Genomic DNA, 14343 nt, shown 5'->3' with positions numbered 1-14343 from the left:
GTGGCTTGCTATTGCCTTCTCTGAAGGTTCATATTATACACCCACTAAAAAGCTCAAGTTTATGGTTTCAATCAACTTTCACTGTGACGAAGAAACTAAGTCCATTGCTACCAACTTGCACCTTTTTAAGAGAATGGGTCATTTCCCAACACATCCTTCTCCTTGGAAATTTTTACCATATTTCTAATGCTCTGTATCATTCAATTATGATGGTACAAAGTCTCACTTATCACTCTGCAGAAGAAAAGAAATCAATGATCAACTCTTTAAATGAGCAGGCTTCATCTTTGTCAGTCATCTCTTCTCTGGAAAATGTGTAGAAGCCTGGAAACATCTCAAGCATAAAACAAGCAGTAAATGGGCAGCTAAAAAATAAACAGTCCTTGACACTGCAAGATGCTAGGAATCTGCTCCTAGCCACAAAAGGGACTTAAAGGTAACTACTAATAGATGTCATAGGAACCAAAGATCAAATTTAAAACCTTTTAGACACTGAAGGAACTCCACAAAGTCTGATTACAATTTCTGTATAGTACTATTTACAGTGTTTGTAAAAGTACTAGCACTACATTTGATAACAACAGTCTCAGATTAAGGAGTGTCTGCTAAAGGCAATTCCTTCTATAATTTTATGCACGTACTTCAGGTTTGCTTCAAATAAAAGATCATTTATCATTCTTTCTGATACTTTCCTAGTTAAAAAACTAGGAAAAAAAATGCAAAAATTGGAAATAGGACTAACTGCTAAATGTGATAAAATTTAGGAAAATGCTGATAGAAAAGCAAATGTGGAAAATAGTTCAATGTTATATATGATTACTGCAATCAATTTGGCCAGAAAATAACTTCAAGGAGGAATGGCTGGAATGTGATTTTCAACTAAATGACCTTAAGTTTTATTTTATTAATTTATCTGAAAAATAGGCTTACAGGACAATTATAAAAGGAAAGCCCTACGAACTCTGCAGTGATTCCAATGCCACCCAGGGAAGACTTGGGGAGATGAGTTCCAAAGCCAGCTGAAAGTATTAATCACATCTTTTGGTGGGACTACCTCACTAGTTAAGATGAACACTGTAACAGCCTAATCCTGTTAGTCATTAGCATCAATCAACTCCCAATGCTCATCATGAACCTTTAAAAAAAATATAAATGGGGCTCCCCATCAACATTTCTTTCACAGAAACAACCATGAGCATAGCAGTGTCTCAGCTCCTTTGGAAATTAACTTTCTTACCAGGCCTTTAGGCTTATATATTGTTCCTTTCAGGCAAGAGTTGACAGATCAATAAATGCGATGAAAAGCCTTCTGTTCACTGTTGATTTTAGAGATGCAACAGTTGAACACACAGAGGCACACTAACAAATGAGGAACTGAAAAGGACAGGTTTTCTCAGGCCGGAAGTTAAGACAAGCAGAGACAAGTTTTAATGGGACACCCAGCAAACTAATCTGTTCATAATTTGAAGACAAAAGCTTCCCGTTCTGCAAAATCAGGTGGACTCTGTTGTCCTAATCATGAGGACATGTGCCTTGAAGAGGTAGATTAAATAGTTTAGCTAAGATTGGGGGAGGGAATAACAAGTGGGATAGGCTCTCAATCATTTCCCATGCCCTCATCCCCAATTCAGAGTGATCAGCCAAATAAATTATAGCAAATAGGAGTAAAATATGCCAGACAGGTAAAATTCTGAACTCTTCACAATTATTTTGGCAGAGAAAAATAAAGATTAAATAACTGAACTTTTTACTAAAAATCTGTAAACTAGCATTCTACTGACATTCTATAGAAATTCAGGCCTTTTTCCTAGTCACAACTAGCTTGTGGTAAGTATACCCAAGGCTTTTCATATTTTTTAAAAAACCAGTTGCTTATAAGGAGATTTGAACTTAAAACTTCTGAGGCCTGCTTGAGATGTTATCTTTGTTAAGTCTGTGGGGAAATGTTTGTTTGTTTGTTTACTTCCTGGGAAGAAGTGTAAAGAGGCTTTTCCAAAGGTAACTAAAAATGTTAAGTATTCTCTGGGTCTGATACATACAGTTGTGTTCAAAACATATTCCTAGTGTGTCTGGCTTACAAACAAACATATACTCATACATAAAAAGAAAGTCTAACAAAACATACCACATACATATACAAATGAAGAAGAGTGAAACAACACTGCACAGGGAATATATTAAGTATTTTATCCAAACCTGTATATCATTAAAACACAAAAAAACAAAGGTGAGCTCAAAAATCAAGTGACAGTAAGGTCCATACCTAACAGTCCAGTGTTTACATCATCTTCATTCTTCAAATTTTCAGCATGTAACTCTGTAAATACAAAAAGAGATGATTTTATAACTTGAACAGAAGCTCAAAGGCTAGAAAGACGCAGAGTTCTGGAAAATGCTCTGGAGATGCAAACAACTGGGTTCAAATCTGGATTCCATTTACTAGCTACGTGACCTTCAGTAAGTAAATAAGATGTCTTTATGATCAACTGCTATATATTTAAAATGGGAATTTTTATTCCCAAGACATTTTATACAAGGCAAATTACTAGTTTTTTGAATTCAGCTCTTTAATCCCCAAAATTAGCACAGTTTAAGGTCTTCTGCAATGCACTTCCACTTACCAAGTTTTATGACTTTATGAACAAAGGCAATCTCTCTGAGTAAAACAGAAATAACTACCTACAAGAGAAAATTGAGCTGCTTTGAAAAAATAGGGGAGGGGAGTGGTAGAGGAATGAAACACTGGCACCCAAATATTTAACACTGACAGTTTACACCCAGTACCATTGTACGAAGAGGTCAAACTTTCACATTAACATGCCAATCTCTCTTCTGTATGAAAACCAAGCATGGAGAGGTGTTAGATGCCATGAACAGCTCATGAGGGGCCCGAAGCAAGGAGGGAAAATAAAAACCATAATTTAATAGATTTAATTCTACTTAGTGAAGTAAAACTAATACTCGAGTGACGGGTTGGGTGCTTTTCATACAACAAACTAAGGCAGTTTTTTTCCCCCAATAACTTAGCCAAAATCACACAGTTAGAACTGAGGTTTCACCTCAGGTCTGATTCTTCCCACGGTAAAATATCCAAACACATAACACATTTGTATAAGTTCTGGAAAACCTATCAAGGCATATTTATTTCTATTTCAACCTGGCCAGTATTTCAACTTCAGACACAGAAATGTAAAACCGTTCATCACAGAAAGAACAGGCTATCTTGCTCTGCAACAGAATTTCACCAATACACTGGGTTGCAAACCTAGTACAAAACCCAAGAAGGACTATTTTACCTAAGTAGATATTTTGGGCTGTGCAATGGGAATCCTTGTTCTTCAGGAATTCAATGTGTACAAAACACGTGGATTGTACACCTCTAACCATTTGCGGATTAAAGTCTTTGAACTTGTATAGCTTTTTAAAATTACCCTTTTCACCGCCTTCCTCTAAGGACAGTTGTTTTGCATTTTGCTCGATTTGACCAATATTTTATCCCCAAGTGTTCACTGATTTCATTTTTTCAAGACTACCAACCTAACAAGACCCTTTCTTAAAATGGGCCTCCTGATCACCGACCAAAGTCTTCTACTTTTAAGAAAAGAGAAGACAAAGGGGAAGACCAAAGAAAGGTGCGGATGAGGCGTATGGATGAAACCAGCTACCAAGTTTGCTGCCTTCGATGGGGGTGAGGGCGATAAAGCCAACGGCCACGTCCAGGCTCAACTGAAGTAAACTCTGGATAGATTTTCAAGGCCCGGGCTTCCTTCTGTACCTTTTACGATCAAGTAGGTGATGGCGAGCAGGCAGGCAAGGAGGATGGCGAACAACAGCGAACAGAGAATTGAGAGGACCTGGACCGGCCAACGCCGAGCCAGGGCTTTACCTCCCGCATCCGCCAAGAAAATGCCATTGCGTTTATCGGGCAGAACCGGAGATCCGTCCCCATCTGGCCGGAGTACCGGGTCCTTTCGGGGTTTCGACGACGACCCGGCCGAGAACTCCGCCCGCAAATCACGGGCCACTTGGTCGCATCCCTCCTCCTCTTCGACTTCGCCTTCACCCCAGCTATCTCCCTGACTGAAAACGGAATACGCAGGTCGAGCGAACGGAACAGGGGTGCCGGGCCCGCGGCGCAGAGGGGCCGAACGCCTCCCGCTCTCCACAAACGACATGGCGGGAAAGACAGTCGGGCCCTCGGAGGGCCAGCGTCGCCCTCGCGCCCCGCCCCGCGGTCGCAGTGGCCAATGAGCAGCCGGGGCCCCGGCGGCCTCCACCACTAGGCCCAGGCGCGCAGGGGTGCGCAAGGGTGCGCGCTGGGGCAAGAACGGTGCCGTGGGGCCGACGAGAGGCTGAGCGCCCCTGGAGCACAGCACCACCCGCAAGCAGTACGAGGGAAGGCGAACCGAGGCCCAAGGCAGCCGAGTTTCCTTTCCCTGCAGCGTTTAGTCTCTCCGCCAGAAACCTCCGCCGCCTTCGCGTCACCTCTAAACTAGCGCGTGCCTTCAGTCCCAAAGCCGCACCTCCTCTGCGCCCGGTCCTAGCGCCCGCCAATGCTCATTCCCGAACCTGCTTGCCTTCTCCCATCTGCTCCTCTACACCTGCAGTCTCTCCCGGCTTCCCTCATTAACGGACGCTCAGCGCCTGGCGCCCTCATCTCCCTTAACTGCCCAACACCGCCTTCCCGTTCACATTGTTCTCCCCGCCCCTACCACAACTTCCCTCCACGCCGCGGGGCAGGCCTCCGCCCCCGCCCCACCCCGGCGCGCGCAGGCCAGCTGGCGTGTAAGGCGCTCGAACCCGCTCCTGACGACCCCTCGTCTAGCTTGCCCCGCCCCCTTCCTCGGCCTATAGTCCCGCGCGCACGCCACCGGCCCCGCTCACCGCTAACGCTAGAGGCTGCTTACCCCACCCCCATCCCATCCCACCCCTGGCGGCCTCAGGTTTGTGCAGCATAGGTAATTCGGCGGCGGGGGGGCGGGGCGGGTTGAAGGTGGCAGGCCTCCACTGGTCCACCCCCTATGGGGTGTGGCAGTCCAAGTTCGTGAAGCTGGGACACCGTTGTCTTCCCTTCCCCGGGGAAAGTTGGTGGAGTTTTTCCCTGCAGGGGAATCGGCGCAGAAACTTCTTCCGTCCCCCTCCCCCAACTCCATGCAGGCGACGCTGAGTTAGGCTGAGGCTGGGGGCGAATCGCCGAAGAGCTGCGAGTCGGTAGCGCAGTCTGATTGGACAGCGGGGAAGTCTGTCAGCCTACTGGCCCCGCTGCTCCCGCCCCATAGCGCAGGGCAGCCTTTAACCTTTGGCCCCAGCGGGCGCCAGCCACTCAGATCGCTTCTTGTTGGTATGTGTAGCGGCAGTGGCCGCCGGCGGAGCAGTCTGAGCCCGACGATGAGGCCGGGGACTGGAGCCGAGCGTGGAGGCCTCATGGTGAGTGAAATGGAGAACCATCCTCCCTCGCGGGGTCTCGGGGACGGGGAGCGGAGATTGTCCGGCTCAAGCCTCTGCTCCAGCTCTTGGGTCTCTGCTGACGGCTTCCTGAGGAGACGGCCCTCGGTAAGGGAGCGGTGGGGCAGGGGGAAAGCGGCACAATGAAAAACGGAGTCAGAGAGACAGGAAGCATTCTCCAAAAGGAGAAGAAGATGAGAGTGGACGAAGGAAGAGCTCGAGATGGTGGGATTTGTTCCGAGGGAGGGAAATGGAGAGCGGGGATGCACAAAGGAAAGGAAGTGGGACCCTGGAAGTTAGTAGGTTCGGCCTAGGCAGATGCGCGGTGGAGGTGCTGGGCCCTGGGCGGGGTGAGCGTTTTGGAGAGGTAGGCCGGGTTAAGCAGGGAGGGGGAGGCGGAGACGGAGACTTTTTCCGTAGACTTTTAACAGAATCTGCCAGAATCTTAGCTAATAGTAGTGGTGTCCGCTGCGGAGGGATAGCTGGGAGAATTGGCAGCAGATAACTACCTGGTTTTACGACCTGAAACAATGGACACACGTAAAGAAAGGAGTTGTCTTATGAAAAGCGCATTGAGGTGCCTAAATTAGTTGTTTACGTTCAGTGTTTATAAATAACAGCTTAGTCTTTGGGGGGAAAAATATTTTTTTTGCATAAGTAATTTTAGCTGTGTTAGAGATTCTATTAGGAGATGATATGTTTGTTTGTTAGAAGTGAAGTGTCCCCGGGTACCAACGCTTGTCTTTTATAAGACCAGCCCTCATCTCAGTTAATTGGGTAAATTTTCAGCGTTCTAAAGCTTAAAATCAGCTTAGAAATGAACTTGATAATGTGACGTTATAAAATAAACATAGTTGGCTGTCTTATATCTGTGAAGTAGGACAAAGTTGTGGTTTGCACCATAACAGTTAAGCTGGCCTCCACATGCATTTCCTCCCAGTTTAGCAAGCCAAATGGCAATTGATTAAATCAGCATGCTCTAAGAAACTATGAATTAGGTGTCCGGTACTGATTTTAACTTTTTCCATTTTCTGAAATTTGATCAGGTTCAAGCTCATAAACACTGGTGTGAATCTTTTATATAAGACAAGAAAGTATAAACTAAGTAATTGAGTAGAACATTAGCCAAATATGTCATACACAGAACTGATTTTTAGGAATCAAATTTTTGAGAAGCATTTATTGAAACTTGGCAAATTTTTAAATTGTTCCTCTTTTTCAGATGGGGCACCCTGGCATGCATTATGCCCCAATGGGAATGCATCCTATGGGTCAGAGAGCGAATATGCCTCCTGTACCTCATGGAATGATGCCACAAATGATGCCCCCAATGGGAGGACCACCAATGGGACAAGTAAGAATGCTTTGTTTTGTATTTATTTGTTTACCTTTGCCTGTGGTATTCTTACGTCAAAGAATTTCAAAATCTGGGTCAATACTTGCAGCTGTTTGTTTCATTTTATGTCAAAATAATGTTTTTAAGTAAGTGAAATGTTGAATAATCATGACACTAATCAGATTTTGATTGTATTGAAAAATCTTCTGTATAAGAGGTTTGCTTTCTGCAGTAACAAAGCTGAGTTGTTTTTATTTTATTTGTATTTTTAATTTAAAAGTAGCGATGTATATTCTAAGCTTTTGAGTTTAATGGCTTTACTCCCCCCAAGAATGTCAACTGAAGTAATTTGCTATGTCAGTACAGTTTATGTCGGTGGACGTTGTACATGCATAGAATCTGAAAACAGCAGTTGTTTAGGCCTTTGACTTAGAATGAATTTTATTTCTGAAATAGCTTCCTGTCGTGTGTGTATGTGTGTGGTGGGGGTGGATGTGGGAAGATTCTGCTCTGATTTGGTTCTTCATAGGATGGTGCCAAATAGGTAGATTATTTTCCACTTCCACTAGTTTTTTTGTTTTGTTTTCTTAAATGCTTATTGCTTCTGCACTCCTGCTTTTGAGCTAGCTATCCCTTCCATCTCCAGCATAAATTGTAAACAGACATTTTGTGGGAGTGATTTGGACCAAAAGGTTCTAATGCTGACTCAATGAATTCAGTAAAACTGAATTCCTAAAAATACAGTGAAGAAAGGTAACAGGTTTGGTTACCATAAATAATTTTATGCCCCCTGTTAGGTTCTGTAATACACATATCCTTTGGTGGCTGGGTTCTTTCCACTTAGTATCTGGATAAATCATCAACTGTTTAGGCTAACACTTATTTTGGAAAGCCAGTCAATTAGGTATGAGCTTTCTGCCAGTTGGGGGCATCATTTGCTTTGATAATCATTTAAACCTTGATGGTTTGAGTTAAATTGGTGAAATTGCAGTGGAGAAAGGAGCTCACTCTGTGTCTTTTTTTTTTTTTTTAACTCAAGAGTAGAAGGGCTTAATGTCAAGTGGTTTATTCTCTTTTTTATTTAGAATATAGCCCTTAATTTTGTATAAAAGTCTTTATTCAAAGGCACCAGGCCCAAAAGATTCTACTTGTAGGAGTTCTTAAAAGAACTATAAATGTTACTTTAGGATAACACAAGTTTTAAAACTCCCTAGGTGATGGAGAAACAACTCGGATTCCTCTTCTGTTTCATTCCATCTCTAAAGAGCAAGGAGCTCTTCTTGTTTTCTTAGTAGAGCTGCTCTAACTAGATAATGAGCTTTAAAAAATATTTATTCTTTAAATGCTCTGGTTCTTATTTAAAATTAGTTTCTTTCCACAGAAAGATAAAATAAAACAATTTGCTACTGCCAGATGCTTCTCTCTTTTCTGGGGCCTTCTGTTTCCATTGGGCCAATCAAGGTAAGTTTTGCAAGGGATTGACCTGCTTACCCTTGCTGTACTGGTGCTATTGCACTGCCAAAACCAAGATACCAGCTAGTCATTTTGAGTAACATGCAGATATTATTTTACTTTTTAAGTATTCATGTATCTCATTGACATAAGCTGGTCACAGTTTGCTTTATGGCCCTTTCTCTTTACTTTATAGTGACCATCTTCCTAGTAAGGTTATTTGCTACTTGGTACACATTCATTCAGATACTTTTACCTTGTGGTTTTCTTCTACATTTTTCCTAGACCAGGATATGCCCTTTAAGCTTTTGTGCCTTTATGCTTACCCTGACTATTTAGATGTGTAAAAGTCTGTCTATCTCTGTTGGCTCCTTCTAGGATAATGATTGAATGATTTAAGAGTCCAGCTTTGAGGAAATCAAGAGAATCCCTTTTTTTCCCCCTTAAATTAGATTATTCCCTTTTTTCCCTCTTGGTATCTAACAAATATGGAGCCCAAATCTTGGTAAAACAAATGCTTTTTTAGGTGATATAGCAGACTGAGAGGGCATGAATAATATAATCCTGTATCCAGGAATCTAATTTAAAACCCTATAAAAAACTACCTTAAAATAAGTTGATAATTCTCAAACTTGATCTTTCTTTCTGTATCATGTCTTCTTTCTACCCAAACTCAGAAGTGTTAGTGAGTAGTGAGCAGGGTGCCTATATAGTTGGCTGCAGTGACACAAAGTTGGTAGGGTTCTGCCATCCAATTTTAAAAAGTTAATTCACAGATTCTTTCGACTTTGCAATTGAAGGTTATAGAACCTTCATGTTTATTGTCTAGTTCACGTTAAGATCTCATTCTGGGGCCAGCTGAGGACTATAATTGGTGGCAGTCTTACTTGCTAAATGATTGTGGTATTTGGAATGCTATTGAACGTGACATGAAATTTTAAAACTTGTTTGTAAAATAATATGCAGACTGAACGTAACAGTCTACATTAGCCAGAGTTTGTATTTTTTGAAATTAGAGCAATGATTTTGATTAAAGGAGTAGTGTGTTTTCATTTATTTCAGAAGATAACCTAGAATGCCCATTTTAGAATTCAGACTCAGTCTGTTAGTAGTAATAAGCATTTGGAAATTATCAAATAGAGCTTAATAATACTCTTTGAAGTTTATCCAGAGCTTAATAATACTCTTTGAAGTTTATCCTGTAAGTTAAACTTACCTTTCTTATGTACAGTAGCTTCAGATGGGAAAATTTTGCTTCTATTTTTGTAGAATTATAGGATCTTACAGTTGGAAGGGACCTTACAGGTTGTATAAATGTTATTTCCAGTAAGAGCTTGTATTAAGATATGTTTGAAGCTGTCTTCTTTCTCCATGTGTATTGTAAATAATGTTTTGCTTTAAAATATTTTCACATCTTACTCTTCTGTCGTCTTTTCTACAACATAAACTGTCCTTATACAGGTGATTTTGTCTTCACTTAAGCCCAAGAGAATCTTCCTTTCTTTAATTCTTAATTTTTCTCTTCTTTTAATGAGAAAAGTAGAGTAAAAGAATTAAGGTCCCTTTCAGCTCTAACAGCCTATGATTCAATTTAGATCATTTGATTAAGGATAGATGATATAACATATAAGATTTTATGGGTTGATATATAAGAAAATTAGTATTGCCTCCCTAATTCCAGTTATTCAGTGTTTTCTTTTTTGCTTTTGTTCGTTAAATTGATAAATGAATAATTCCTCTTTAAGTTGGATTTTCTTGTTCTCATATTGAATAAGGCAGGTTTTTATAGATCTTATTTCTACTCCTGTTGCTATCTGAGCTACATCATGCCTTGCATATCATTATAATTTTTTAGCTAGTTTTCTTTCTTCAAGCTTGTCCCCCCAAAAACTTTAGATTTAGATTTAGTGAGTTATTTTCTTGCCGTAGAATTTCCAGTGTTTTCCTGTACCTATAGCTTAACATCTACTTTCCACAACTTAATTTTCAGTGATCTCCTGTTGTATAATTCAAAGCATGATTCTGAGCTGCATGCCTTTGCATTCCCTGACTGGTCTTCTCATGGTATTTTAAGTGATTATATTATTTCACGACCAAGCTTGTGTTTTTCTTGCTCTCCTGCCCCCAGCTCATTACCACTGTGAACTTTACTTTATTTACCTAAATTCTGCCATTTCAAGTCCTGCCTTCTTTCTCCAAGAGGTCCTTAGCAATAAATTTGCCCAGCATACATCTCCCCTTCAGATTATCAAAATAAAATCCTATATAATCTGCCCATAACTCTATTTCACTTATTCTAGCCTTGTTTTATTATGGTTTTACTTGCTTTGTCTTTTCAGTGAGTAATAGATTGTAAGCTCTTAGAGGGCAAAGGCTGTGATCTGAACTTTTAAGAAGTCTATAGTGCTGAGCACAGTTCTTGGCACATCATGGGTGCTCAGTAAATTACTTGTTGAATGAATGAAACAAACACAGATACTCTTTCCTGCAGTATAAACCAGGAGATTAGACAGTTACATGTAACTGTTTTCAGTAGTTACTTATGACTTTACATTGTTACCACTTATTTTTAGTCTGCCTTTACTACTGATTTTTCATTTGACAAAAATGGAAGATAAATAAGATGAAATACATAAGTAATTTTTGTTTGGTGAATAAAATTAAAGAAGTTACTTCCATTTAAATTACAGGCAAGTGTATTTCTGGCTGTATGACTTCATTGGTGATCATCTCTTTAAGTTTTACCACATATTTTTCCATACCCTAGGGAGAAATGATTTGAAATATAGGCCTTCCAGAAAAATCCAGTATATTGGTATCTTAGATTGATCTGACTATGACTAACGTTATAAGTTGATTTGTTGTTGCTTTTAAGTTATCATCATTTTTGGGTGTTCACAAAGTCCTTCCGGTGTAATTGGACATTAGCCAGTGACAAAGAGAATTTTTTTTTTTTAGGTTGTCTACTTACAGATTGTTGAATCTGGGTAACTTTCTTTATGCATTTATATTACCTAGGTGAGTATATTTTAAAAAACAGATTGACCCATACCTAACGTGTTGTTATAACTTTTGGCCTATGAATACAGTGAGATTTTGATAGGTTTTAGTTTCATTATGTTTACATAGCAATTTATTTAAGTCTGAATTTATTCAAAAACTTCAGCTAGAGTATTATTTCTAAGTACACGGGGATTACTTGGAGAGATGTTAGGGAGACTGTGTCATTTTGGAAGAATGAACTGTACGCCTTTGCTCCTCTGAGATTCACAGGGTGCAGTATTTTCTAACGACGTCGAGTTTTGCTGGAGCCTTTTAAAACATTTTACCTAGTATTTTCAGTTTTATTTAGCCATCTTTCCCTCCCCCACTTCTGCAGTTTCCATTACTGCCCGCCTTGTCTGTTTATTTTGCTTTGTCTATCACATTGCATAGAATTAACATTGCCTGAAATTTAACATTTTGTGAGAAATGGTGGATTGGGAACACTTACCCATTTAGTCTGCTTTTCGGACAAAAGGGCATATTTACACACATAAATGTATGTGTGTGTGTTAGTTCCTCAGTTGTGTCTGAATCTTTGCGACCCCGTGGACTGTAGCCTGCCAGGATGCTCTGTCCTTGGAGTTCTCCAGGCAAGAATACTGGATTGGATTACCATTCCCTTCTTCAGGGGTTCTTCCCAACCCAGGGATTGAACCCAGGTCTCCTGTTACAGGTGGACACTTTACCCTCTGAGCTCCCAAGGAAATCCAGGGCAACATTGAAATTAGTAAGTATTAACACACATCCAACCAGTTCATTCTAAAGGAGATCAGTCCTGGGTGTTCATTGGAGGGACTGATGCTAAAGCTGAAACTGCAATACTTTGGCCACCTCATGCGACGAGTTGACTCACTGGAAAAGACTCTGATGCTGGGAAAGGTTGGGGGCGGGAGGAGAAGGGGACAACAGAGAATGAGATGGCTGGATGGCATCACCGACTCTGTGGACATGAGTTTGAGTGAACTCCGGGAGTTGGTGATGGACAGGGAGGCCTGGCGTGCTGTGATTCATGGGGTCGCAAAGAGCAGACACGACTGAGCGACTGAACTGCACACCCATAAATGTAACAGCTTGTAAAGTGCAACAAATGTATTTATTAATGGTGAAATCAAAAAGGAAAGGGAATAAAAGGACTTCCTGGTGGTCCAGTAGTTAAGTGTGTGCTTCCACTGCAGGGATAGGGGCACAGGTTCCACCCCTGGTGGAGGAACTGAGATACTGCATACCACAAGGCAGGATCCCAAATAAAGGAATAAGGAAAGAACAGATTGCAACAGGCTAACTTGTTGGTTTTTAATTGGATTTATTAGAAATTTTGATGGCATAACTTCTGGTCATTATAAAGTAGTATATCAGATAGTACAAATTTGGCACCTATATATATATACACAGCTATGTACTAGTGTCAGAGAAGGCAATGGCAAGCCACTCCAGTACTCTTGCCTGGAAAGTCCCATGGATGGAGGAGCCTGGTGGGCTGCAGTCCATGGGGTTGCTAGGAGTCGGGCACAACTGAGCGACTTCACTTTCACTTTTCACTTTCACACATTGGAGAAGGAAATGGCAACCCACTCCAGTGTTCTTGCCTGGAGAATCCCAGGGACGGGGGAGCCTGGTGGGCTTCCGTCTATGGGGTCACACAGAGTCGGACACGACTGAAGTGACTTAGCAGCATGTACTAGTGTACTAGAGTTTTTGTAGAAATAATTGACCTAAGTTGTAAAGGATTATAAGTAGGAATCTGTGGATATACAGTGTCTCATAAAGTTGTCATTGGTCTTGCATTCTTATTTCCTATTTCCATACCTTCATGTTTCCATTGTCAGTTTAGCCAGTAGACATTGTCCGTTTTAGTCAGTAGACGTTAAGCCTCTTCTTGACTATGCATCAGTACAAAGATGAACCCTGTATGTGTACCCTGCACTCAGGGAACTTTAAGGAATTACTCAGATGCCTGGCCAAGCTAGGTTTTCTCATCTTTGAACTGCTGATTGGATTCTCATGATAGTTGTAGATATTTGAATATCTAGTGAAGATGACTTTTATATTTGCTTTTTTCTCCATTGTCAAGTAATCATGTTTCTTCTACTTATTACAAATGGTTCGTTGTAGTTAGTGGTCACTAAATATGTGATATTTTGCATGTCGGGCTTGAAAGAAAATCTGCTTCTTTCTTAATTAATAATCCACTGCAGTCAAAGTGGAAATCTGAATATTCTCCAAATCTGAGAGTTGCTGTTTGCTAAATCGCTTAAAGGACTAAACATGCCAGCAAGTGAGAACTGAGCTGAAATGTAGTTTGCGTTGTCTTAGGATTTTTTTTTAAACAAAATTTTCATCTTATTTATCTTAGATTTATTTTTAAAATAATTTTCATAATTAGCTCCTGATCTGTTTGGGCTAAGACTTTCTAAATTTTGATTAACGAATGAGCATTAAGTGTATGTTTAAAAACATGGCCTTGGTATACTTTATTTGGTCCTCAGGTATCAAGAAAGTTGTTAATTCTCAGAAAGATGATTTTTTTAGTAGTTTTAAGATTATTGCATATTTTTATCATATTTTTGTTAAATAAAATAGACAATTACTCTTTCTTTCCTTTTACAGACGTAAGGACTAATCATAAAGTTGTCTACAAGTGTTTTGAGTCTCTGCTATATCTGTGTAATTAAGTTTCATGTAGACAAATATCTAATGATTTAGCTAGATACAATATTAAATCTAGTTTAAAGCATTTGGGGTAGTAACAGTCTTATGTCCCTCTTTGCTTGTGTCCCAGAGGACTTGAATCCGGAAAGAGGCTTAGTTGACTTTTTAGAGTAAGTTTTATAAAATCTTTAAGTATGTGACATGAAACACCACAATTTGTGTGTGTGTTCCCAGTATGTTTAGAGCTTTTTAAAAATTAAGAGGACATTTTTATTCAGGTTCTTTCTAAGTTTTTGTGTCACGTATATTTTCCGTACCTTCATTTAAGAAGTTTGGGGTTTAACAAGAGACAGTGGACTTAATATTTTAAACTCCTTACTTGCTTTTTTTTCGTATAGTTTTGTAAGGTTTCAGGG

General features: G+C 40.5%; 2 protein-coding genes across 15 annotated transcripts in view; one reads left to right on the top strand and one right to left on the bottom strand.

The window, feature by feature from the left end:
- The window catches only part of ARL6IP6 (ARF like GTPase 6 interacting protein 6), a 68687-nt gene extending 63885 nt beyond the window's left edge, over positions 1-4802 (bottom strand). For 4 of the 7 annotated variants that reach the window (XM_055398880.2, XM_088829447.1, XM_055398879.2 and 1 more), the window contains exons 1-2: positions 3776-4802; positions 2264-2317 (exon numbers count right to left, since the gene is read on the bottom strand). In XM_055398880.2, the coding sequence (XP_055254855.1) occupies positions 2264-2317; positions 3776-4175 (454 nt within the window). In that variant the 5' untranslated portion in view covers positions 4176-4802. The remainder of the gene's footprint in view (positions 1-2263; positions 2318-3775) is intronic. The other 3 variants (XM_088829449.1, XM_055398878.2, XM_055398877.2) reach the window with 2 other exon arrangements.
- A 353-nt stretch (positions 4803-5155) lies between these two features.
- PRPF40A (pre-mRNA processing factor 40A) overlaps positions 5156-14343 on the top strand; it is a 57034-nt gene continuing 47846 nt past the window's right edge. For 3 of the 8 annotated variants that reach the window (XM_055398874.2, XM_055398873.2, XM_055398872.2), the window contains exons 1-2: positions 5156-5427; positions 6668-6799. In XM_055398874.2, the coding sequence (XP_055254849.1) occupies positions 5344-5427; positions 6668-6799 (216 nt within the window). In that variant the 5' untranslated portion in view covers positions 5156-5343. Of the gene's footprint in view, positions 5554-6667; positions 6800-14343 lie in introns of all 8 variants that reach the window. The other 5 variants (XM_055398871.2, XM_055398870.2, XM_055398869.2 and 2 more) reach the window with 3 other exon arrangements.

The sequence above is a fragment of the Moschus berezovskii genome, chromosome 2 (genome assembly GCF_049115385.1).
Source record: "Moschus berezovskii isolate FMDL1 chromosome 2, NW_MosBer_1.0, whole genome shotgun sequence".
Taxonomy (NCBI): Eukaryota; Metazoa; Chordata; class Mammalia; order Artiodactyla; family Moschidae; genus Moschus; species Moschus berezovskii.
The sequence above is the reverse complement of the archived record's forward strand: the minus strand, read 5'-3'. Positions and strand labels throughout refer to the sequence as shown.